Source organism: Emydura macquarii, unplaced genomic scaffold (genome assembly GCF_026122565.2).
Source record: "Emydura macquarii macquarii isolate MOO-44397 ecotype Brisbane River unplaced genomic scaffold, CSIRO-AGI_Emac_v2 contig_2699, whole genome shotgun sequence".
Classification (NCBI taxonomy): domain Eukaryota; kingdom Metazoa; phylum Chordata; order Testudines; family Chelidae; genus Emydura; species Emydura macquarii.
Window position 1 is genome coordinate 175,692 of NW_027132836.1, and position 26,251 is coordinate 201,942.

Consider the following 26,251-nt stretch of genomic DNA (forward strand, 5'->3'; position numbering starts at 1 on the left):
TTAGCTCCTTATTTACCTTTGTCTTCTAACCCTCAGTTAAAGAAGGGTAAATGCGAAAGAGCTATGCTGCTGACGGGAGCAATGGATCCAAAACACCACTATAAAATATCTCCTGCAAAAACAAAGGCAAGGGACTTCAAAATATTAAGGACCTTCTTCTTTAGAGATAGCAAAAGCCTAATCTGAAAAACCAGTGATAAAAAACTTAATAAAAACATACTAGTTTTCAGAGCTTTTTTAAGGGATGTTGAAAAGCGTAGTGAAATCTGCTATTTTGGTTCTTATTTTAAAAAACCAAACCCACCTTGGTAATGAAAGCGTGGAGTAGGTAAAAGTTCTGCCTTCCTACTTTTCGTGGCTTAAAGTTAGATGTTTAAGACAGGGAGTGCATTTTTTTCAAAGGGGAATAACTTTTCCCTGAAGAAAATCTGTAATAACTTTCTCCAAAGACAATGATTTTAGGGAATGCTCTTACCCTCAAGATACTCTTACTGGGGAATAAAAAATTCCCATAGTAGCAAGTCCTGTTACCAGGATACTCTAATTAAGGAAACTAACTTTTTCCTAGGGCAAAGAACCACGGACTAAGCTTGGTTCAGGATATTCTAACGTGGAGCATGAAATTCTCAGATTTAAAAACACCCTACTGCTTTGGCAACAAAAGATTCTACTAGCCAGACAATCAACCCTTAAGAAGATTTTAAAGATATGGGACAAAATCTTGAGCTCCTTGCTCAGTTCATAGGCAACATTTCCGTTGAAGTTAATGACATTTTTACTCGAGTAAGATCCTTGGGATTTTGTCCAGAACTGTGTACAAAATAGGACAGCAATCCCACCCCCATCCTCCCTACATTCAGTAATCAACTTCCACAATGAACAACTGGATACTCCCATCCTCCCTGTCATACACAAACACTTCAAAACCTGTCCAGTCTCCTACCACATGAATTTTGTTCTAAGAACAGTCTGCTCAAACAAAGGGCTAGATCCTACAAGTCTAACTCAGACAAAATTCCCGTAATGTCAATGAAAGTTTTGCTGTGTTAGAACTACAGAATTGGTCCTTATATGAGTTTGATTTCTCACTGAATCTGGACTTGAACCATAGCTCCAAATAAGAAAACCCTCATATAAACACCCATCATCTTTTAAAGTTTCCTGAGAGGAGGAAAAAAAGACTGAAAGCCTATTAGAGATAAGGTAAAAAATATAACATTTTAATCTTGTTTCAGGTCAATTAAAATAAATTTAAAAGTACAATTTTATAACTGAGAGCAAAATAATCCACTTTACTTTTATGACAACAACAGATTTGTATATATGTTCATGTTATGCTGCTGCAGGCTCAGCTCCCATAACTTACTTACTAGTAGACTAGGTTGATAAGGATAGTCATTAAAATATTGTTTAACAAAATGCTGGCCAAGAAGATAGAAAATCATTTGTTGTTGTTTAGGATTTCCTAGTTGGTGCTTCACTTCATCGGCAAGAGCAGTTCCAAGTTTGTCTAAAACCTAAAGAAGAAATAAATTACAGTAAATATTCAGTTTGCAGTATTGTAGCTGTGTTCGTTCCAGGATTTAGAGATAACATTTTTTTATTGGATCAACTTCTATAGCTTGAAAGCTTGTCTCTTTCCCCAATAAAAGTTGGTCCAATAAAAGATGTTAACTCACCCACCTTGTCTCAATAAATATTTTAACAGATACTATAGTTCCAGAAATTCTTCACACTTTAATTCAGGCTAACTTTTAATGCACCAGCACTGTGGTATCTGGACATCGCCTGAAGTTCTTTAAAGAGCAATCTTTCATCATAATGTGTCCTACTGGGCTGATCCAGAGGTCTCAACAGGCAGGACTGTCCCAGTTTTGGTTCCCAATCTGTCTTCCTGCTGTTTGGCCAGAATAATTTGAGTCGGCAGCATGCTCATTCCCTGAGGCAACTTACATTGCTCTTTAACAGAATCTTGTGTGTGACACGTAGAGCAATACTGACAATCTCTAAGGTAGATGACTCCAGCCCTCCTTAGTGACATGGAAGCTCATTGCAAGAGGAGAATTTTGAGAGAGGAATGTGAAAGGAAAATAAATGGTGGAATCCCAGAGGATCCACTTACTGTGTAAGGTATTGTGACAATGGGCCTTATGCTGTAAATAAAATTGATGCTACTCAGATTATTTGATTTCCCTATTTGTGGATTCAATACTAAATAATGCATTTTGTTTGTAGATGTATTTTCTTTTACATATCAGATTCAAATGGTGAGTGGAATCTACATTGATTCTACTTTATAACTCAAAGCAAACACAGATGTCAAGATGGTTACTGCCAACGATTCTTAGAGATTATGATAAAAAGGGGGAAGGAGAGGAATATAATAATTGAACAAATCTTGGAACCATATAATCACTATGAAGAGAAGGAATGTGTTGGAGTTTACCTACAAATTATGAAATTATATTATGCAAAGAAAGGTTGAAGCTAAATATAAGAAAACATATAAGAAAGCAAAATATTGTGACTCAATTTCTTATTAAATTATATTTCAGAATTAGATAGTAAGAATACAAGCTGTCTTGTCCATGATATGAGTGAAACTAAAATTTCAGAAAGTAAATATAGTCTAGAAGACTAATCTTCCCCCTGCCTCATATGTATAGAGAAAGTTTCTTTTGCTGTTTATTGGGGTGATATTTTTGTTTGTGTGTAAACACACTGCCTTTAGAGAATTTATTGTGGGAAAGCTAATGTAAATAGTTCAGGCTTACATTCTGATGTAGGATTTTTGTCCTAACTTTTAAGGAGAATAATAAACTTCTTGACTGTCTAAATGAAATATTCATTAGAATATTTTCCTACTTGCGTATTCAAAAACAATAGCTGTTGTTTCAATACTCCCCACACTAAGGAAAAAATGTTCATATAAGCAAAGCAATAGGAACAAGGACAAATCAAAGATAGAAAAGATGATATCCACATCTATTTAAATCATTATTAATAGATGCATATTTTGCAAACAAACATTTTACCTTATGCCATGGTCTTCCTGGTAATAATGTCTCTTCTAGGCTAGAATTTAACCAAGACACATCCAAAGTGTGATTGCTTCTACATAATCTTGTCCTTGCATGTCCAGATGTTCCTCCAACTGCATCCATTTCACGTGATACTTTCATGAGACCCAGATTTCCTTATGTGCTCGTCAGCTTTATGCAGGACTTCTTAATTATATGATGCTGAAAAACATCAGTCAGGGAAAATCATTAACGTATGTGTTACAATTTAGCTAGAAATATTATTTAAGAAATTGATTCCTTCGCAGTGATGACATTTTTTCAATTCATCATTCCAACACTCATTTAAAATATTTTGTTCTGAACTAAATTAAGTATTTCAATAGTAACAGAAATTACAAAGGCGCTGGGGGGCACACTGCTCAATCCATATGGAAATCCCACTAGCAGCCCTATATATGGAGCACCTACAAGATCAGACCAATATAAACACAGAGTCCCCTGTAGGACCACTAACTTGCATTAGTACCTTTGTACAATTTTAGAAATCATTTACTCCTTTGTCCAAATTCATGCTGAAGCACATTAAACTTCAACAGGAACTAGCCCATAACTTCTAGAAGACTTCTCAGGGTTTTGGATAATTTCCCCCCCCAATCCATGACAACCACACAAGGCCCTATGCAAGGTCCACATTGAAGGATGTGATTTTCTTAAGTGTTGAGCAGCCAAAACTCAATGGGATATGTAAGCATTCAGCACCTTTGAAAAATCAAGCCCTAAGTGCTTCAATGGGACATAGTGTACTAAAGGACATCTCATTCAGCTAAGAATGTTGTATAGATCATATCACTAAATAATGGTAGATTAATGACAGATGAACATATTAATATCTGTATACACTCGGAGATTATAAAGTGTTTATATATATTGGGGGGTGTGGAGGTGGGATAAACTTACTGACCCTCCCCGAGACCTCCCTCACCACTGGGCAGAATCCTCTAGCCCCACGTCCCTAGCTCCAAGCTCCCCACCCCGGTCCGGTTGGCAGAGAATGGGGGGCATATGGGAGCTCCACGAGTCGCACTTTAACTGTAAAATAGCCACATGCAGCTCACAAGCCACAATTTGGCCACACCTGATATATATAAAAATACAAGTAATACACTGAATACAATTTAAAATTCAGCATTTACTATTCTGCAGTAACATGTATATTATTCTCAATTACCACAAGGAGAAGTAAATGCTGAAGTTTTTAAATAGCACCCACTTTATTATTATAATGACTAAGGCCCTTATCCTGCAAAGATTAATACATTAATATACAGTAATAGATTAACTTTACACACTGTGTATCTCATTGAAGACAATAGGACAATTCACTGTTAAAAGCTGAGTCAGAAGGACTGGGGCCTTAATTAAAAAAAAAAGAGAGGAGCTACTGAATTAAGGTTCTGTCTTTAAGTTGTACTGAAATAATTAATTTAAGCGTTTTTATAACTTTTGCATAAAAAAGTTCCCTTGGGCTGAAAAATGAGATACCTATTTTCAGACCCAAAAGCATTTTCTCTGTAATAGTTTTGCATATAAAACCAATATGTTAATTTTCTATTATGTTGCACTTTTATAATTGAGAAACATTTATTTTAAAATTGATGTGCATTAATCACTTTAGGCCCCAGTCCTTCAGGGATGCTCCACATGGACAAAGAGGTCTGCTCACACAAGTCACTTTGCAAGTTGCAAATTTTAATTTGTACTTTTATTGTCAAAGTGAGAAAATATTGCATCCATCTTACTGAACCTAATTAACACTTTGCCAATTTTTAGTCAGCTGCGAATTTTAACAATGATTATTTTATGTTTACTTGCAGATCATTAATAAAAATGTTAAACAAAATAGGGGCAAGAAGTGATCCCTGAGGGACCCCCACTAGAAACATACTTGTACTAAACAACATGATTCCCCATTTACAATTATATGTTGAGACCTATCAGCCAACTTTTAATCCATTTAATGTGTGCCATGTTAATTTTATATCTCTCTCTGTTTTTAAATCAAAATGTCTGTACCAAGTCAAATGTCTTTGTCTCTCTATTTAAGATACTTATATGGCTTCTATTATATCGTAGTATCTAAGCACCTTACAATCTATCATCACAACAACCCTGTGAGACAGGAAAGGACTATTACCCCTTAATTTACAGAGGAGGAACTGAGGCAGAGAGAGAGACACACACACACACACACTACGGCTTTGTCTACACTAGCACTGATGCCAGGAAAACTTTTGTCGTTCAAGGGTGTGGAAACCCTCCCCTCCCCCAAAGCAACAGGGTGGAAAAAAATAAAAAAATCGGATTTTTTTTGACAATCATCAGTAAAATACTAAATTTCTCTCATTTAAAAAAAATAAGTTACAAATAAACTTCATCACAAACTTGCTAAACTTACACTTACAGGCTCATAAAAATGAATTAATGGCTCTAGTCTGTTCAGCCTAACTACAAGCTCCTGCTTCTTGAAAGTTCTGGGCTTTCAGTTTCTGTTTCTCAGCAGACTAAAGTCACATGTGCAAAGAAAGACACAGGCTGGATAGGATTGTTGTTGTTCTGTGCTTATGTGGTGGTGGAGCTGGGCCAAGCAAGGCAGGGGAGTTAGTTAAGACACTGTCTTAAAGACAGAGAGACAAAGGATGGAGGCAGAGTAAAAAGGAACAGTGGAGTAGACTGGGGGGAAAAGGGAAGACATTATTCAGGACACACACAGTTTCCTATATTCCACTACACTTTTGTCACAGAAAAACTGGAAGATTGCTCAGTTAATTTATGGTACAAATTCTTCTTTTTGCATTGTTAACAATAAACACTTCATTGATATGGTTGAGTCCTTATGACCAGGCTACACTCCACCTGGTAGAGCAGACATTGGTGGAAGATTGGTAGATACAGTATATGAGAGGGAACTTGAATAGTGTGCAAGAAATTCTGAGGGGAAATTTGCCAGTTTAAGCTTTGATGGGTGGAGCAATGTACATAATGATCCAGTAATATGTGCCTATGTGACAACAGAAGATGGGGTTGCATATCTTTCAGAAACGATACATCGGGAAATGCCCACACAACAGAATATTTCAAAGAAGAGGCAGTGAAAGCTGTAATAAACTGAACAAAAATTCAACTGTCACGTGCGCAGTTTTGTCACAGACAATGCTGCAAACATGGCAAACATGAGAAGATACTTAAGAAGAAAAGGAAGGATGCTCCTTAATAATATATGGCTGCAGTGCCCATTTAATGCATCTTTTAGCCACCTTAAGTACATCTTCTCCAGGAATAAAAGAAAATGTTGTTGAAGTCACAAAATACTTCCGTACAACCATTTTGCTTCAGCTTCACTGAAGAGAACAGGAAGATCCAAACTAATTCTCCCTCAAGATGTTCAATGGAATTCTGTGGTTGATTGTTTTGAACAATTTATTAAGAACTGGCCTTGTCTCATATAACTTTATGAAGAAAACCATGATAAAATAGATGGAAGCATCTCATCCAAAGTATCTAACATTGGATTAAAGAGGAATGTAGAGGATATGCTCAGTATACTGAAGCCTATATCCATAGCCTTAAACAAACTTCAGAGAAATTGTTGCTGCATTTGGAAGGCACTTCAAGAGACATTGAAGAAAGAAATACCTCACCAGAAGTTAAACTGCAGGCAATAAAGAAGCAAATGGATCAAGCACTAACTCCACCTCATTTTCTTGCGAACATTCTTGACCCCAGATATAAAGGTATATGCCTAACTTCTGAAGATGATGCTGCTGCCATGGCATGGGCATCTCAAAATCACTCCTCATTTATGCCAGTCCTAATACATTTCAGGGCTGGAGTGGAACCATTTAAACAGTACGTTTACTGATGATGTTTTGAACAACGTTATTCCCCTGAATTGGTGGACATCATTAGCCAGGCACCTTGAAACAGAGTTCCTTCAGTTGCTGAGCCAACTTTTCACAGCAGTAGCTTTCTCTGCAGGCAGAGAGAGAATATTTTCATTGTTTGGTATTATTCACTCAAAGCTAAGAAATCGACTGGGAGTTGAAAAAGCAGGAAACCGCGTATTTCTGTTTCAGTCTATGAATAAAAATGAGAGGAGTGGGGAAGATGAGAGCTAGTTGTAGAAGTTTTAAGGACAGCATACGTTTAGTGTTGTGATGACTTGTCTGTTAGAGTTAATAAAATTTGAAAATTTAAAATTAAAAAAAAGAGTTTAAGGACAGCCATAAGCCGGCAACTCAGGAGACTGCTGCAATTGCACATGTGAAACATTTATGTAATATTTAAGATTTAGTTTAATAAAATATAAGGCCTATTGTGTTTGTGTGTGTGATTTCAGTTCTTACCATTCCTAATGTACTGGTGCTGCATCTGCAGCTTGACACAGGTAATGAGTATTATGTACTATTTCCTATATTAATAAAAATCAAGTTATCTAAAAAATTACACATTGTATACCCTCCTAGAAATGTAAAATTGCTGTATTGCGTTGTAAATTAATATGTTTTAGTCATCAGATTTGCACCATTGTTTAAGAAATATGTGAAGAAGTATCAGTGGGAAACTTGGTTTAAATCAATGATTTTCTCTTGGTGATTTAAATCAATCCACTCTGCTGAGCAACATAAGTTTTCTGGGCATAAGTGCTAGTGTAGACAGCGCTATGTCAGTGAAAGATGCTCTCCTGCTGACATAACTACCGCCGCTCGCTTAGGTGGTTTTATTATGTTGTCAGGAGAGCTCTCTCCCTTTGACAGAATAGGGCTACACAAGCGCTTGTCCTTGAAAAACTTACATTGCTCAGGGGGTGTTGTTTTTTTCACACCCCTTAGCAACAAAAGTTTTGCAGGCATAAGTGCTAGTGTAGATGAGGCCTAAGAATTAGTCTACACATGAAAATAAATAAAATAGGATGTGAATTTAAAGCAGATTCCTGGTTAACTCCATACGCAGATGCCTTTGTTCTGAAATAAGAACAGCCACATACAGAGTTAATCAGGAATAGCTATTCCTGCTTAACTCTTAACTCCCCGTGTACACAAGCCCTATGTGACTTGCCCAAGATAAGACGGGAAGTCTGTGGTCCAAATTGAGGTCAGTGGCAGAGCCTGGATTAGAAACCATGACTCCTGGTTCTCCTAGCCCACACCTCACTGCCCCAGCCAATTTCAGTCAGAACTGCGCCAACATGCTTCCCCCTCTCCGTGACACACCACTGCCGCCCCCACCCCCCCGACCGGCTTCAACAAAACCCGCACCCTCCAGATCCCTGCTCCCGCTGCTGGACCCCACCTCAGCCCCTGCCCCCCAACTCTTCCTCACCGCTCTCCTCCTCCTCCTCGCAGCCCTATGCCGGGGCTGCCACCGCGCCAGCCACTCACACCCCAGCCAGCGCTTCTTCTTCCATCCCCCCGCGGCTCCCCAACTGCTCTCCCCGTCCCCGCCTCATAAGCCCGCCTCGCCCCCTCCTCACCCTCTGACTGCCGCTCCCCCGCGGCCGCGCCGCCTGGACTCAGGGCCTCAGCCTCGTTGCTATGGCGACAAACAGCTCCGGGCCTTCCTCCAACCCTCCCTTCCCCAGCTCCTCCTCTTCCTACACCCGCTTTTGCTGCTTCTTCCCCCCCCCCCGCCGGCCCGCCTCTAACTAACCCAGCAGGCGTCAGCGATGGAGACAGTGGGAGGCCGCGGAGCGGGCGGCAGGGCTGGGCGCAGAGCCCCCTGAGAGGTAAGGCCGGGCCGATGTACCCCTCAGGCGCCGCCCCCTACCTGCGCGGGAATCAGCCAGCCAGGGGATTGGGGGCCCCGGGCTCTGCCTTCGGCCTAGCCCGCTCAGGCGGCGTGAGCAGCGAGCGGACCCTCGCTCGCTAGTGCCCCGACCCGACCCGGGCGCCAATGGAAAGGGGGGCGGAGGGGTGTTGCCCTTCACAGTTCATCTCAACCCCTCCCCCCGCCGCCCCCTTGGCTGGGATTTAAATGAATTGGGAGGGATTTGCCCCTCCCTGTCTCCCTCCCTGCCCGCCCCCTTGCTCGGGGAGGAAGGGGACAGGGGAATGAGCCCCTCAACCCCCTGGGTGGAGATGGACGGGGGCGTTTGCCTCTCACTGCCTAGTGCCCCCCACTCCCACTCACCCAGGCTGGCACAGGAAGGTGTGGATGTCGCCCCCGGCCTGGCACTCATCTGGGTGCTGGTTTCTCCATAGCAATATCTCCCTGGCCCCAGGAGCTTTGCCTGGGGAGGAACTCGGCCGTGGTGCGCTCACAGAGCAGCAGGGTGACCTTCTGATGGGATGGGGTCAGGCCCGGGGACCCAGTGCAACCTGGCAATCACCGCCGGGTGACCTAGACATGGTTTGCAGGCCCTAGCGGTGGCTTCAGGACCTGTGTGCAGGACACCATCTCTGATAACAAACCTGGGAGCAGCCCATAACCTCAGGCCTGGCTGGGAGGACCCTCGATATTGACAAAGTAAAATTAAAGGGAAAAAATGTTTAAATAGGTTTTGGTCAGTGTTCAGAGAGTAGATTTGAGACCTATTAATTAATCTATTAAAATACAAAATAACTGTTAATATATATAACATTAGGGCGCCTATTAAATATTTGAATTAGGAAGTGAAAAGAATTCTCCTAGTGACATTAACTCAGCTAGGTTGTGCATCCTATGCGTTTTACAGTATGCTTTAATAATAAATGCATAGTTATTTTTAAAGTTCTCTAAATAAATAAACTGCCAGGGGCTGATTCTGCAAAGCCTTAGCCTTACTAGTAAGTGCTGAGCTCTATTAAAATAATGGGATTACTTGCAGTATTAAACACTGTCCTGGTAATTTTTGTAGGAGTAGGCTATAAACCACCAAATCAAGCACGCTAATTAAATAATCAATTTTAACAGCATAAATAGTAAGGGCCTGATCCTGCAAACACATGCATGAGTATCTTCATTCATACAAGTGGTCCTATTGACTTCAACTCATTGTGTTACTCACATGTACAAAGTACAGTACATGCATTTTTGCAAGACTGAGGCCTAAAATGTGATCTTAGGCCAACAGATAATATATCAATAATAGCTCTGAATGTTAGTGAGAAGTTTTACTGTGCATGCAGTTTTTCTAAAAAGCTAATGACTCAACTTTTTTCCAAATTAGTAGCATCTAGTTTTGCTTCAAATGTTAAGTCTTTGTTAATGATTATATATGTGCACAAATAGCATACTGAGATTTTCTTGCGAGGCAGATTGTATGTTTTTTCATGCTTGCATAACTGAAAAATAGATCAATGGATTTTACTCAAACTTTCCTACATGTCCAACAAAACCAGAAACCCAGCATTTTTGAGACAGTTGAGAGCAACTGAAAAGGATTTATAATGAAAATCTTAACGAAACCTCAACTGCAATGTTTGCTACCACCAGACCAATACTGTAAAAATACTTTGCACTTCTGTGCTGTCTTAATCCAGGGATCTCAAAACCCTTTCCAAAGAATAACTAATGAAACATTACAACATTCCTGGGAAGCATATAAGGACTATTATACCCATTTGACAGATGTGGAGATTGAGGCACAGAAGTGAAATGAATTGCCAAGGGACACAGTGAGTAAATGACGGTGCTAGGAATAAAACCCAGGTCTCTTACTCACCATTAGACCACTGTTTACTGTCTGCATTTTTCTTTGAACCTAGACTTTCTACCAACCCTAAATTAGTCCCACACAGTTGCTCTTTATTTCCTGCTTTCTTCTTCCTCCCAGGATTACACTGCCTATGCAAAGCCCCCATATGGTCCAGGCTCTTCCCATTGCCTTTTAAAAAAAAGTGGACTAATCTGGTTCGACTCACTTCCCCAGACAGGATAATCTTTTTTGGTAATCCTTTAATGGCACTCAGTTTTCAGTACTCACTGGATTTTGATTAGACTTGTCTGTGTCCAAATGCATGCCATTTTACAAATGCTTACATTTGCAGTTCCCCTCCCCCACCTTTATGATTTCTCTCTCTAATCTAATGATTGCTCCCACCTTTTTTCTGTAAACTTATATATCACATTAAAACCTCTGCTACACAAGCTAGTGCCTGTCTCCTCTGATTCAGCTGGGTGCTTTCTAATCTTCAGTGGAGCTTTGCCTGTTCCAGACTGTATGTGCAGCAGTCCATTGGGGGTTAGAGCATACATCACTGAATGAAAATAAATCAGTGGATGCTCTGAGCAACTCACGCAGAGGCGTCTCCTTAAGGTAGGGGTTGAGAGATTAAGATACAAGCCCCCCGAGCTAAAGAAACCAGTATTTGTACATCTATCAGTGGTTTAGAACCACTTGTCTATGCACATAGGTCATCAGGGTGGCCAAAAGGCTGTGTATTTCATACAGACAGTTCTCTTCTCCTAATTAAATGGAACACTGCTCCTTTAAACATGACTTTCCCCCCCCCCTTTAGGAGACATAGCAGTGAGACAAAAGAATCTGGACCAGAGAAAGATCAATTGAACGCCATGCAATCTAATTGCAGTCATCTCCACAATACCCCAGGAAATGGTGATGTTTCCTCATCTTCTCAGAGTGCCCATGCAGCAAGACTGCCAGGAGAAGGCTCTTGCCACCGTAGTGGAGATGTTCACATTCAGCTAAGTGCTGAACTGGGAGAAGCTGGCGAAAACTCCAGTTCCAGGAACATAAGGTCAACTTCCCAGGGTCGTGCACATGGCCACTCCCCCAATGAAGCAAGGGGGCCCGAAGAGTCTTCCTTGGATTCAGAGGAACACAGTGGCAGCTCCATCTCTGAGCTCAGATATCTCTTCCAATGGCTGCACAAAAGTCTTCCATACATCTTGATTCTGTGTGTCAAACTGATGATGCAGCATATAATCGGTAGAGTATAACAGAGTATGGTATGAGGGAACCAGCTCTTTTTTCCTGCATTAACGCCTGCTCATGAGGGTGCCTGAAATATAATTTGATTTACTTTTAGCTTTATTTTAATTTGATTTCTTCACTGGAAAGAGAAATTTCCTAAAACAGATTTCAATCACTTATCTGTTTTTTCCTTTTGTTCGCATTTACAATGTGCTTAATTATTTTAGCTTGATTGCCTGATCTGTTAAAATGGTATTATGTTATTACAAGTACTTGTTAGAAGTGCACTTAATTTTGCTCTTATTTTATTTTAATCCAGTTTCTTATTTTCCTCCATATAACTGACCCATTTTTCCTAATAGGCATTTCTCTTGGAATTGGGCTGCTAACAACTTTTATGTATGCAAACAAAAGCATTGTAAATCAGGTTTTTCTAAGAGTAAGTATTGCCCATTGCAATAAAGTTGAAGTGTTTTATTTTACTGTTACCCAAGACTTTCATGCATCAGTTTTTGAGAGAAATGTGAAATTCTTATATTAATTTAGTAAACAAAACAGATAAATATCATAGGATTTTTTAGATGTGAATGTTTTAGCTATGAATAAAATTTTCACTCTAAGCGCTGATTTAGCATACTTTGCAAATTTAAGATAAAATATTGGTACACTCTTTTTTCGGACTTTGCATATCGAAGTGCCTGACAATGCTACTGCAGTTATGAGACAGAAATTCTTAAGTATTTTAAAAACTGTAAAGATTACCATTTCATATGCAGAGAATCTGTTATGGGGGCACAAGGGTTACTGAGAATTGTGTTACTCAGATAAGCAGCTGAGTTGAGATTAATGTTATTAATATATATACACACACACATATACATATACATATATATATATATAACTGTGGTTTCCTTAAGAAGTGTTACTGTTTGGGCTGTTCACCCCATTAAAGTACATGGAGATCTATGTGAGTGCAATGATCTGCCCATGCATTTCTTTTCCATGCTCTAAAGGTAACAGCAGCATCTTTTACTGGTGACTTTATTCAGATACAGCTGTTCTAGTTTTATTGTGCATGAAATAAATTAACTTGAGACTTTAAAAAAAACCAAACAAAGTAACAGAAAACTATTAAATTTGTAATGTATATCTTACAGGAAAGGTGCTCCAAGTTGCAATGTGCTTGGGTACTGATATTCCTAACCGGGTCATCTCTCCTCTTGTATTATACCTTCCACTCTCAGTCACTTTATTACAGGTAATTAGAGGAACATTATGTCATATTAGTCACTTTAAATGGAATGTCATTTCTTGTGAACATCTCATCTGTGCTCCTGGTAATTTTTTATTTTTTAAAAAAAAAAGAGAATCAAGAAGTTGGCTTCTCTTAAAATAAATAACTAAATGATGGGCTCAGTCCCGGAAAGCCTTACTGCAGAACACTCGTGAGTAAGGGTTTGCAAGATTAGGCCCTATATTTAGGGGTTCACTATATAGGGGATCATTTAGGGGTCTGGAGTTCACTGGCACTGATGCACCATGTGGAATCAACTTGAGTTTGATTCTCAGCCCTGTCACCACTTTGGTGTGGGAATACTGGGAATACAGTGCCATGAGACTCTAGCAGGGCATATGTCTTAGTTTCTTCTGTCACTAGTCTTCAACAACCCTGCTAGCTGATTAAGGGGTAACATTGACAGAATGGGAAAGGACTCAAGTACCTGAATGGCAGGATGAAGGTTATGAGGCAGATGTATTAAAGTGGATTTGAAATGGTGAGCTTTTAATGAATGACAAAAGATCTCTCCTTCCCACTCTTTCTAGAGGAAAATATTATACTATCTAAACATGCTTTCTGTTTTTAATGTACCATTTAAAATGAAACTGTATGCTAATATCCACTCATGAGAGTCTACTCTTGTGACTTTTGATATTTCTTTTTGTAGCTTAATCTTTTTAAAACCTACCGTGGATTTTATGAACTTCTGGGAGGTACTTTGGATTGTGGGAATCACAGACTTTATTCTGAAATTCCTCTTTATGGGCTTCAAATGCTTTATTCTCTTGGTGCCTTCTTTTATGATGACTTTTAGATCCAAGGTAAGAAAATAATCTATACTTACTCTTATCATAAAGATCCCTTTACAGTTCAATCAGCCAGTCATTAATTCCACTTAGATGAATATTTTTCTTAATTAAAGCTCTGCACATAATCTGTCAATGATGCAGGGGGAAGGAGAAGCCTATGGATTTCATGCTTTACTCTGACTGTTGAATTCTTGATTTTATATTCAGATCTGAAAGGGGAATAAGGGGCCATTTCTTTAATTACATTTTGGTTATAATGAAGCACTGAAATCAAGATCTTGATATACACTTACCTTTGAGTCTAAAAAGATCCCTAAATATGAGAATTATTTTTTAAAATGAATGTCATTAAACTTAGAAGTAAAATCTGTGCACAACATAGTTAAGTGAGAAACTCCTTGAGTAAATCTATCAGATTTATAGCAACCTATATTAGCTAACAAGATATTAATTTTTATCCATTTCTAAAGCTAAGATATGTAAATGTAAGATACAATTTGTATTTCATGATGGATTAGTAAATATTGGTACTGTTTTAAAAAAATACTCAAAAGAACAGATACAGTCATGAAATGGTAGCATCTTCTAGAGGATATTTAAGAGTGAGATATTTGCATAGGTCATAATAGCACTTATGTCACTAATGTTGTTTTTAAAAATGCACAAAAGTAAAGTATTTGTCAAGTTTAAACAATTGAGATAAAAGGAGAGTGATTTATAATGAATAAAATATCTGCTTTTATTTCAGAATTTTTTAAATTGCTATTCCAACACTAAAAAATTTCTTATAATATTTAACTAATGAAAATTCTACCAAACCATCAGTGAGCTAAATTGTAGCTTATTTAAAAGGAGGAATCTGGCTAGAAAAAGCTACAAACCTGAGGGAATATCCAGTATACCCCTGTGATTAGGGCACTTCAGCCACATTATTTTCTATCGCTAATCTCATTTTACAGGTAAACTAAACACTTTAAGAAAATACCTTGTGCAGGTATTTAAAACTAATTAAACTAAATGTTTGCTACTGCTTGTAAAATTTTAATATTTTGTTATTTAAAGTGCCTGTCAAGAACACTATATATAAATGCATTTGGTGATTAATTCCAGCAGCCTTTAGAGAGTCCTTGCACTCCTCTACTTATTCAGTATGATCTCTAATTTTTTTTATTGCACTGATGCCATTTTATTTTTGTAGCCCCATCATACATGGAATTTCCTTCTTAAGAGATAATTTCTACTTCTGTTCTGAGTGTACTTACATTCAGGGTTAGGACTTTATCCTGCCTTCCTTTTAAGTTTAGAAAGTCGCATTCTCAGTTTTAGATAGCGTTTTGTTTTGGTTTTTTTTAAGGCCAGGTCTGTAGTGAAAATAATCAGGTATATGCACTCTATGCCAGAATCATCTAATCATAGCAATGTAGGACTGGAAGGAACCTCCAGCAGTTAAGTCCAGCTCCTTGTATTGATGCAGGGCCCAGTATATATAGATCATCCCTGACAATCATTTGTTTTTGAAAACCTCCAGTGATGGAGATTCTACAACCTCCCTTAAAAGTCTATTCCAGTGCTTAACTACCCTTATAGTTAGAAAGTTTGTCCTAAAATCTAACCTAAATCTTCCTTGCTGCATATTAAGCCCATTACTTCTTGTCCTATCTTCATTGGGCGTGGAGAACAATTGAACACAGTCCTCTTTATAAGAGTACTTACCATATTTGAAGACAGTTATCAGGGTTCCCATCGTATCTTCTTTTTTCGAGACTAAACATGCCCATTTTTTTAACCGTTCCTCATAGGTCAGATTTTCTAAACCTATTATCATTTTAGTTGCTTTCCTCTGGACTCTTGAATTTGTCCACACATTTTGTAAAGTGTGGTGCCCAGAACTGGACACAGTACTCAAGCTGAGGCCTCACCAGAGCTGAGTAGAAGGGGAGAGTTACTTCCTTTGTCTTACATACAACACTCCTGTAAATGCACTCCAGAATGATATTAGCCTTTTTTTCCCCCCAACTGCATCACATTGACTCATCTGCAATTTGTGATCCGCTATAACTCGTATATCCTTTTCAACAGTGCTACTGCCTAGCAAGTTATTCCCTATTTTGTAGCTGTGCATTTGATTTTCCCTTCCTAAGTGCAGTACTTTGCGCTTAATTGAATTTCATCTTGATTTCAGAGCAATTCTCCCATTGTCAAGGTTGTTTTGAATTCTAACCTTGTTCTCCAAAGGGCATGCAACCTCTCCCAGTTAGTGTCATCTGCAGCTTTTATCAGCAAACTCTTTACTCCATTGTCCATGTCCTTACTGAAGATTAGTACCAGATCTAGTACCAGATCTAGGACTGACCCCCTGTGGGACCCGACTAGATACGCCCTCCCAGTTTGACAGCAAACCATTGTCAATTCTTTTTTTGAGTATAGTCTTTCAACCAGTTGTGCACCCATTTGATAGTAATTTAATCTAGGGAAATGCAGTCCAGTTTGCTTATGAGAATGTCATGTGAAACTGTGTCAAAAAACCTTACTATAAATCAAGATATCACATCTATTGCTTTCCCCCATCCACCAGGCCAGTAACTCTTTTAAAGAAAGATATTAGGTTGGTTTGGCATGATTTGTTCTTGACAAATCCATAATGGGTATTCCTTATTGTATTATCCTCTAGGTGTTTACAAATGGATTGCAACACTGTTTTAAAAGGGAAAGCATGGAGCTTTTAAAGAACACAGAGTAACTTGTGGGGGAGGGAAACAGAGTTCTGATTTACATGTGGTTGTAAAAGAAAAGACCTTTTCTTAACCCCCGTTTTTCTCAGAATTATATATATACACACAGCTATAAACAGACAATTGTTTTAAGTGCTCTTTTATGTTTGCATTTTTCTTGTCACTTTTTTCCTTTTTTAATGCTTATGAAAGCAAGACTGGTAACACTGGTAAGTAGGTAGGCATGCTGCAAAGGCATCCCGACTCTGATCTTATGTACCATGTTTTCTGGCCTTTTCCTGAGCAGAGCCTGCCAGTTGTGCAATTATTCTATGTTACAAACAAATGTCAACTAAGGACTTGCCAAAGATCAATTTGTTTTATTTATTTTGACACCAGACTCTCTAATCAGTGAAGTGTTAGGGAATTACCCTCTGATAAAACATCATTTTAACTCCTTTTTAAAAATCATGATCTTGGCCCCATTTTAAGGAGTTTGGCGTAACACGGTGCAGTTTTGTAACTTTTACATGTATGGGATTTTAATGACGTAAGTTTCCAAACAACATTTCAGATCTGTTGAGACACTAGTTAAGATATAACGAGGGATAAATATTAAAAAGAGAGCAGATATATAGAAAAGATGCATTAACTTTAAATTATCTGTATTTTAAATGAATTTTTAAATATTCCTCTTGTTGTTTTTCTTAGGGCTACTGGTATATGCTGTTAGAAGAATTCTGCCAGTATTACCGTACAGTCATCCCCATACCAGTTTGGTTTCGTTATCTTATTGGCTATAGGGAGCTAGACAATGTACTGGGGTGGAGTCTTGGAGTATTGCTCGCGCTATTCTACTTCATCCTAAAAGTATGTAAACATGATCTTTCCTCTGTATTTTAATGTATTAAAATGATACTGCATTAATTAACATAGAAGAGATTTAGATGTACAAATGAATGTATTCTGAAATATTCCCCAGAGTTTGAGCAGACTTGCTGGTTTAATACAGCCTTCCAAAATCAATATAAAAATTTGCTAGGCCAGGCACTAAATCTAGTCACACCCCCTTTAAAGGATGATAAGAAAAGTAATGATGTTTACACAGTACAAAAATTGCTTGCCACAACTGATTGTGTGAGTAGTAATTTTGTCTGAACTAGTTGTTAATGTCAAAATGGCTACATATGTTTTCTATCCTTCAAGCTACACTCCACTGGATTGCTCTCACTGTTGGAGAATTCAAGTTCTGAAGTTCACTTTAACACAGCCCAGCACTAGGGCATTGTCAGGGTGGAGGGCCTGCTGCCTCTGGTAGGTCTACCGGAGCCTGAGTTTCACAAGTTTCATGACAGTTTATAACAATAGGGAATCAGGCTGGTTTTAGTTTTTGTGGGTTTTTTGTTAAGTAGAGAATTCCGTTGTTCTGTTTGTTTTTTGTAATTTTGTTGTAGAGTGTCTATGTGTCTTGGTATTACCAATATACATTTCTAAATAGAGTGTTAAATTAAATTGAGGTTGCTTTTGTCAAGCTCACAAGTGGCTTCCAAAGTAACACCAGACTTGAACTAAGGCAGAAAAAAATATATTAAGAACTTGTGGACAGAATGTGGAATAATGCACCAAATAATAATCTTAACGGTTACCATAGACATCTTGTAGGTAGTATGTAAACAAGTTGCCAAGGGAGATGGGCAGAATTCCAGTCAACAAAACCATCCCCTTTTGGAAAAATCTTCTATTATGTAAAACTGTTGCTTTGGGCTTCCATTCCACTATTTTAATTTGTTGGGCAATCTGTTTTTCTTCAACATGGTTTATAACCTCTAGTATATGCTCTGCCCTGGTAAAACCATCTTCTGCCTGATACATGGACATTGAAAAAGTACCAATAGGGAGAGATTTTCAAAGTCACAAAATGGAGCTGGGTATCAACTCTCATTGACTTTCAGTGGAGTTGGGTACCTATCTCTGCTTTACCCTTTGACACTATCCCATTTTGTGCTTATACTGAGCATATCCAAAACTATCTTAGTTGGTACAATTTATGTTACACAGCAGCTGTGTTCTATTGTTTACTACACACATATACGAAATTAAAAGATCATTATGGTAAAAGAACATTTTTAAGGTTGCAAAGTCAAGAACTCACAAGTAAAGCAATGCTAGATATAAAGTTGGCTGTGCCATCTTAATTCGGTCCCCATGTGTGTATGCATTATGGTACGGTCTTTAAATACATGATCACATACTTTTTTTTTTTCCAATGACGACAGACTCTTTTGAGATAATAGCTGCTGAAATCTTAGAAGCCTCTACTGAGCATACACGAATTATAATTTTTCAGAGGCCTATAACTTGGCCAAATATGGATGAATTTTCATGGGGATGGCAGAAGGCACATCCCTGACACAAAAGCAGTTTGCTGACAAATGTCAAGTTCTGCCTCAAAACATGGGGTGCTAGAACATCTCAAAGAAAAAAAAAAAAAGGTTACCACAATTTTTGTAATATGGGCAAAACAGTATTTTTTACCCTAGTATCATTCTGGGAACAGCCAAACCATTTTGGATGAAATTTCCTAAAAGAGGCAGACATCCAGCATGGAAAATTTCAGACTTAACAGTTAAAATTTGACAGAGTTTATAAACAACCGAAAGTATGGTTTTAAAAAGGGGAAGTGTTGGGCAACTCAGTAATAAGTAGAGCTACCAGCTCCATCTATAATTGTTCCATTACCAGGCTAAAAATAAAACATTGACTGCCAAGTGTGCAAAGTGTTGCATAGAATTTTAGTACTGGAGCTCTTCACTTCCAAACCTGCACAAAGTTTGAAAATCTAGCTCTTGGAAATAAATTTTAAGCATAATTTTGTTTTTGTTCTCTCATTTCAGCTTTTGAGCTTTTTTGGACATCTGAGAAACTTTAGACAGGTTTTACGGATATTTTGTACACGTCCAGTGAGTATTGGCTTTTCTGTAACAAAATGACAAACGTGGCTTCCACAAAAATGATTCTTCATGGAAGATAGTTTTTTCCTTTGTACTACTTGAGCACATTATGTTCTTTTAATTACAGAGTTCAACTTTAAAAGTAATCCCAATATGTTGGTTCCCTTCTTACAGTTTCTTGTAAGATTTAATTTCTCAGTTTTATGATCATAGGCTGACTTGAAGTCACTTTAAAAGTGATCAGTTTTTATTGTGTAAGTAGCATCTAGAGGTAAACTATTTGAATACCATGTAAATAAAGTATGATGTAAAGAGTATATTTTAAAAATGGGCTAAATATTTGTTTGACTCACATCTGCAAGATGTGAGTAGCAAACCTTTTATACATTAGCAGCCAACTGAAATAGATATGGGTAAGACCCAGATCTTGGCAAATTAACTGAAGTATAAATAGCTATTCCATTCAGTATTGAAAATAGTGGATTCTTTTTCTAGAATATTGGGTGGAAGGTAAAATGTACTGTAATTTAATCTAGAGCCTGCTGTGCATGTACCAGAATATATAGGAGGATTTTTGACATTGAAATTAGATTAATACTAATATATCTTACACTCTCTGTATAAGCAATACTCTCTTAACAGTAAGTGATGTGTTTTCCTTCCGGTCAATGTGTAACAGTTCATGCCAGAGCTTTGCTCCAGGGGGCCACCATTGTAGTTTCAAAGTCCCCATATAGGGTGCTCAGTAGATTTATACCCAAATACCACTTTGCACTAGAGCATCTGTGTCAGTGTAGCATCCCAAGGATTGAAACACTTAACATCTTGTTGCCCCAGGTATCAAATTATTCCCCCTTTAACCACATCCTTTCAGGCTTAGTTTCTTCCTTATCCTTTCCTGGATGTTAACATCTGCTGCAAAATCTCTTTTTTTTAACAGCACTATGGAGTGACAGCTAGCAAGAGACAGTGTTCTGAAGCAGATGATATTTGTTCAATATGCCAAGCTGAATTTCAAAAGCCTATTCTTCTCATCTGCCAGGTAATTCTAAAGAGATTTTGAATAGGAGAATCACAATGTGGGGAGGCTCCTGTTCTGAAACTTTGTGAATCAAGCTAATGTTGACAGTGGCAATTGAAAAGTAGCAGCAGCTTTATGGAAAACACTTGTAGATGCTTGTGAATGGGAAACTCTCTTTTGGTGGGAGAATATCATCGGCCTTGCAAGTGTGTGTGTTTACCTGCAACATTTTTTTTAAAATGTTAGAAATTGTATATTATATGCTAAAGACAGCAGCTGTCACTACTGTAGCTCCCCTGTGCTTTGGAGCAGGAACTTGAAATGTTTCAGGGGATTGCCTTTGTGACAGGGATGTACCTTTTGCCATCCCTGTGAAAAATCTGCCAAGGACTCAGGAGGACTTTTCCCTGCAATTGCAACTCTGGGCAGCTGCAGCCAGGGCTGTGTCTGGGTCCAGGCACCTGAACTGAGTGCAGGGAGCCTGTCTTTCCTGTGCTCTCAGTGACCCTTCCATTCTGGGTCCAGAGAGCATGGAGGATGAAACCAACTATTTTGAATGCAGAGGTGGGAGATAAGAGTTTGACCTGTAAGGGGAGTGAATTGGGACAAGGAGCATAGAGGGGTGGAGAAGAGAGGACAACGGGGAGTGTGAGGATAGACTGGGACTGCAGATTGTCAGAGGGAGTGGGAAACATGGACTGGGAGCTGGGATGGGGGAGACTGGAACAGAACCAGTGGGGCCACGAGAAAGGAGGGGGGAAAGAGAGACAAATGTGAGGTGCCAGAGTGTGGGGGCCAAAACTGGGATTGGCTGAGCCAAGAGACTGTGTCAAGGAGTGGAGGAACACTCAGATTGGGATGGCAGCTAGTGGGGATAAGGAATGTGCATGCGGGGAGAGACAGATTGGATTAGGAACTAGGGTTAGAAGGAGCTGGGAATGGCTGCACAAGGAGAGTGGGACTGGGGTGAAAAGCCTGAGAAGTGGCATCTGGGACTGGGTTGCAAGGAGAACAGAACTGAGATGAGGACCGAGCAGTGAGGAATAGATAGAGACTGGGACCAAGAGGAGCGGATGGATCAGAAGGGGTCATGCTTGGTGAGGGAATGGGCAGAAGTCTTTGCCTACTAGGACATGCTCTCCTCCAAAGTGTGGAATGGAACCCAAGTGTCACCATTCCTCGTCAGCAAATAAGTGTGAAACCCACCAGCACAGGGTAATGTCTCATCCCCTCTAGTGCTGGTCTATAGAGAGGATGACAAGCTCTCATTGGTAGCATTTGCTCCTTTAGCTGTTAAGTGGCAGAGGTTTGTGAGGTGGACTTAAAAACTTCAAACCTGCTGATGAACCACGTGGGTGTCAGTATGATGCTGCATGAGGAAATTTGAGTTTTTTCAGATTGCTTTTAAGTTATACATCAGGAAAAAGACTTACCCTAAAAGCACGCTATTAAGGTTGCAAAGTCAAATGTTCAATGTTAGGAAATGCCACAATGCCTGTGCAACTTTATTTTGACCCCTTATGTGTAAGCATTGTGATATTGTTTATGTGATCACGTACTTTTTTTTCCCACGAGACCTCTGCCTCATTCAATGCGCAGGATGCACTTGCTCTGGGGATGAATCAGGGTTGTGTAGTTTTAAAAAAAAAAACTTGTCTGTAGGATTCCATGTCACTTGTGGGAGAAGTTGGAAGGTGTGTGATGACTGAGGCGGGATTGCAGGAATAGAAACAATGGGCTCAAGGGTAAAACAGTTAAATTCTGCTCTTGAGAATTTGATTCTATCCCTGCCTTTGCCACAGAGATCCTATGTGGTGCTAGTCAAGTCAGTTAAACCGAACATTTCAAATGTGGTCACTAATTGTGTGTTCCTCCTTTTCTGGGTACCTGCCTTGAGACCCTGGGTCTGATTTGCAGAAGTTCTGAGCCTTCACAGCTGCGAGTGAAGTTGATGGGAGCTTTCCTTTGAGCGTACAAAGTGCTATATAATGCTAAGGACTCTTAAAAATCAGGTCCTGGATGTTTTAAATTGGGAACCCCCAAATTAGTGGATGCTTTTAGACCTTAATCTATCTGTGATGTAGAAAACCCCTGAGGAAAATAATAATTCTGTTTTTCAGAGCCAGGATCAAATAGTGTGCAGGAAAAAAGGCATAGGGCCACACACCAAACAAGAAAACAAAATATTGAATGGCTGCTCATTAAGTGAGCACCATCCATTCTGTACGCTGCATAAGGCAAGGGTCCTGTGTAAAAAAAAGTTTGTGATCATGTAATTAATGACAATCATAACGCTTATGCAAGGGTGGTCTGAATCAGAGTTGCACAGGTAATCTTACTTCTGGCATTTCCTAACACCTGAATGCTTGTTTGCAATTTTAGTTTTTTTAGCTTAGTTTTGTTATGCATGTAATTATGTAAGTAAAATAGTATAGCAGAACCATTAATTGTTAGAAGAATACTAGATTTTGAATATTCTAAATGGATTTAAAAAACAAGCTGTAATAAATATTAGCAGATCTTTTGTGTTCTTCTAGTTTAAAAAAAAAAAGTAAATTACTTGTCATCCTTCTCATTACAGCACATATTTTGTGAAGAATGCATCTCTTTATGGTTTAATAGAGAGAAAACGTGTCCACTCTGCAGAACTGTTATTTCAGACCACATTAACAAATGGAAGGATGGGGCAACTTCTGTGCATCTACAGATTTATTAAAACATCAGATACTTTTAATTTTATAGTGTACATTCATTTGAATTATGGTTTTGCAGTTTAATGTGGATAATAAAGGGACTGTGTTTAAGATTAGCAAAGGACTGTCTAAGACCCTTAAGTACTTTTATCAAATGTTCTAAAATCTGAGTTTATTAAAACAGGACCCAAACTGAAAACTGCTTTTTCTTAGATTAAAATAATCTTAAATTTTAGAATTAATATACAAAATCCAGCATTTTGATTTTTTTCATCATACTTCAGAGAAATGGTCAAATATTTGAAAATGCTGCACTTAGTTACAGCAACTGCCTCGCTCATTGTTTTACATCAACATCTACAATCGTTTTGCAGTGTTCCAGATTGTAGTAAATTGCCTTTATTCTTGTATGACTTTATCAAACACAGCAGCTAAAGATGTGGGCTATGATCTTGGAATACTAAGCACCCACAACTCCTATGGACTTGAATAGAAGTTGCAGAGCTGCTCACACTCAGAGAGGAGGTCTTTTAATTCTGAACCCGATAGTTCAGAAAAATGAGCCCTTTTTTTTCCATGTGTTAGATCTACATCATTAACTGTTTTTCATTATATTTTGAGGAAAAGAATTTCCCCCACTTAGATTCCTGTAGATCTGCAGTGGACCTTTCTCCATCTTATGCTTACTATATAAATTACCCAACCACTGGCTAGAAGTTTTTTACTTAATATTTTATAAAGATTGTATTTTCAAAACAAAATCTCTAATACTACATTTTTGTCAAATATTAGGTATCCGCATTTTCTTAAAGGGAAGAATCTATTTTATAATTTACAATTTGTAGTGTGCATCGAATATAGTGAGAATAAATGCAGTTTAAATTCTTTTGGCTGGTGCATGTTTTATGAGCATACAGGACCTGGTTCTGTTCCATTGATGAGAGCTACTTCTAATACATGCAAAACATGAAAAATCACTATTTGCCACATAAAACTTAAAAGACAAATGTACTGGTGATTAGTCTTTACACTAACTGTGCAACCAAATAATTCTTTCTGCTTATCTGTCTCTCCTCAGCTCTTCCATTCAGACATAATAGGCAAAAGCTGTCCTGCCAGTGGAATTACAGCACAGCTCAATTTAGCCTGAATTTAGTTTTTGGCTGTTTCAGTACTTATTCAATTGAACACTTTAAGAAACTGCCAATTTGAGAAGTGCTTGGTTTCTTTGTATGTGAGAGGATGTGCTGCTATCCTAGAGCTGAGCAAAGGCAAAAACAGATTAAAAGGGTTAAAATACTTACTTGCTGGCCAGAAATAATTCCCTGCAGTGGTCAGAGACAAAATGATCATCAGCTAGCTAGCTCTCTCCAGCAGATTTAAAGAGGCAACTAGCAGGAGAGCATGCTGGGAAAACTTTCTTAAAAGGGTAAACCCCAATTGAGGAATTCAGTAATGACCAGCTAGTTAACATTTTTAAGGAAAGGGTAATTAATTCAAACATTGCTGAAGTTCAGGGAGCTGAATGAATTGCTGAGTTCAGGGAGTCTGAGACTTCCAGAACTGGAGCCTGGCTGATTAATGGCATCCGTTGTTTGTCCTTTGGTTTGCTATATACCCTGGTGATATAATAACCAGATATTATTTGGCTATTACATGTTTTTTGCTTGAATTTTATCCCCAGTTCAATGGAGTGGTTTATGCCTAATGCATATATGATAAAAGTAGTGGTCAGGGGATAAGAATTTAGTACAAAGACTGCAGCCAACAAAACATTAAACATTGTAGTTAAAAACTTCAACGCAGAAGATAAGCTGGTTCTGAAGGATTTTGCTAATGCCTGATGTGCAGCGTTTGGTAAATAAGCTGTTCTGAGGCCCAGTTTTATGTGTAAGGGGGTTGAGGAGATTTGTGCTTTATGCTAGATTGCATGTTCATCTACAATAAGCATGTAACATTTTATTCCTAGTGCTGTACTGGGACTATGGGAGAAATAAGCTGCTCATTTTGTTTCTTTATTACAAACTTGCCATGCTGTAGTTTACCTTAAGGGTGATTTAAAAAAACAAACAACTACTTCCATTATTTAGACTTGGTGTATAGAACTACTATTGCAGCACGTTGTACTTCACGTGATTTAGACACCACCCATTCTGACTGGAAAAACCACTTGGGGGGCTACTTCACTGACCAAAGTGGAGGCCTCTCTGCATTGCTCACTCATGTTGCGCAACACATGAGTTCCAGCCCATCCATCCATTCCCACCAGGCCAGCTAGTTGGAGTTTAAAGCCCCACTTAAACTAGAGATTTGTGTGTGTGGCTGACAGTCAGGTTAGGGGCAACATTCAACATAAACCTTGATCTAACAGCTGTAAAGACCCACCCTAAACTAATGAGCTGAGTTTTCAAACTTGTATGCTGATTGTAACATATCAAAATTTGATTCCTTCCTTCCGCTTGGGAAACGATTATTTTAAAAGTGGTCCAGTTTTCTTTCTGTAAGTAGTATCTTGAGAAGAGCTGTATGAAATCATATAAAATGTTTAATTTGGGCTAATTATAACTGAGTCAATCTATCAACAAACAAGAGCCCAGCATCAAAACTTTATTTTATGATTAAGTGAACATGTAGGTAAGTCCTACGTTGTAAAGTAAACTAAAGGGTAAATCAGTTACTTGTTTGAGCTGGAAGGGCCAGCTAAAATAAATTATTTTTTCTAGAATATTGGATGGGAAAATATAACAATCTAGGGTTATCTTTCTCAAAGCACCAATGCTAATTGACTGAAGTAATTCATTTTGAACTGAATGGATGACTGCCTTTCCCCCTCAGTTCATTAAGGATTGTAGT

The 26,251-nt window shown here is 38.6% G+C and overlaps 1 protein-coding gene and 2 long non-coding RNA genes across 8 annotated transcripts; 1 reads left to right on the forward strand and 2 right to left on the reverse strand.

Moving 5' to 3' along the window:
- Window positions 1–1,199: 1,199 nt before the first annotated feature.
- On the reverse strand, window positions 1,200–24,762 carry LOC137164801 (uncharacterized). 6 transcript variants are annotated; one of them, XR_010923195.1, is made up of 3 exons: window positions 24,703–24,762; window positions 3,036–3,242; window positions 1,200–1,517 (listed from the first exon to the last, which is right to left on the reverse strand). It is a non-coding gene; the product is annotated as an uncharacterized lncRNA (long non-coding RNA). The 6 variants fall into 6 exon arrangements; XR_010923193.1 differs by lacking the exon at window positions 24,703–24,762 and adding an exon at window positions 9,210–9,343; XR_010923194.1 differs by lacking the exon at window positions 24,703–24,762 and adding an exon at window positions 8,847–9,009.
- On the forward strand, window positions 8,719–24,285 carry RNFT1 (ring finger protein, transmembrane 1). Its single transcript, XM_067565746.1, has 10 exons — window positions 8,719–8,805; window positions 10,541–10,675; window positions 11,519–11,949; window positions 12,297–12,373; window positions 13,092–13,192; window positions 13,881–14,034; window positions 17,445–17,603; window positions 19,628–19,693; window positions 20,625–20,726; window positions 23,287–24,285. The coding sequence occupies exons 2-10, from the start codon at window positions 10,629–10,631 to the stop codon at window positions 23,419–23,421; spliced, it is 1,272 nt and encodes a 423-aa protein (XP_067421847.1). The 5' UTR covers window positions 8,719–8,805; window positions 10,541–10,628; the 3' UTR covers window positions 23,422–24,285.
- On the reverse strand, window positions 11,561–14,225 carry LOC137164802 (uncharacterized). Its single transcript, XR_010923197.1, has 2 exons — window positions 14,058–14,225; window positions 11,561–12,022 (listed from the first exon to the last, which is right to left on the reverse strand). It is a non-coding gene; the product is annotated as an uncharacterized lncRNA (long non-coding RNA).
- Window positions 24,763–26,251: the final 1,489 nt, after the last annotated feature.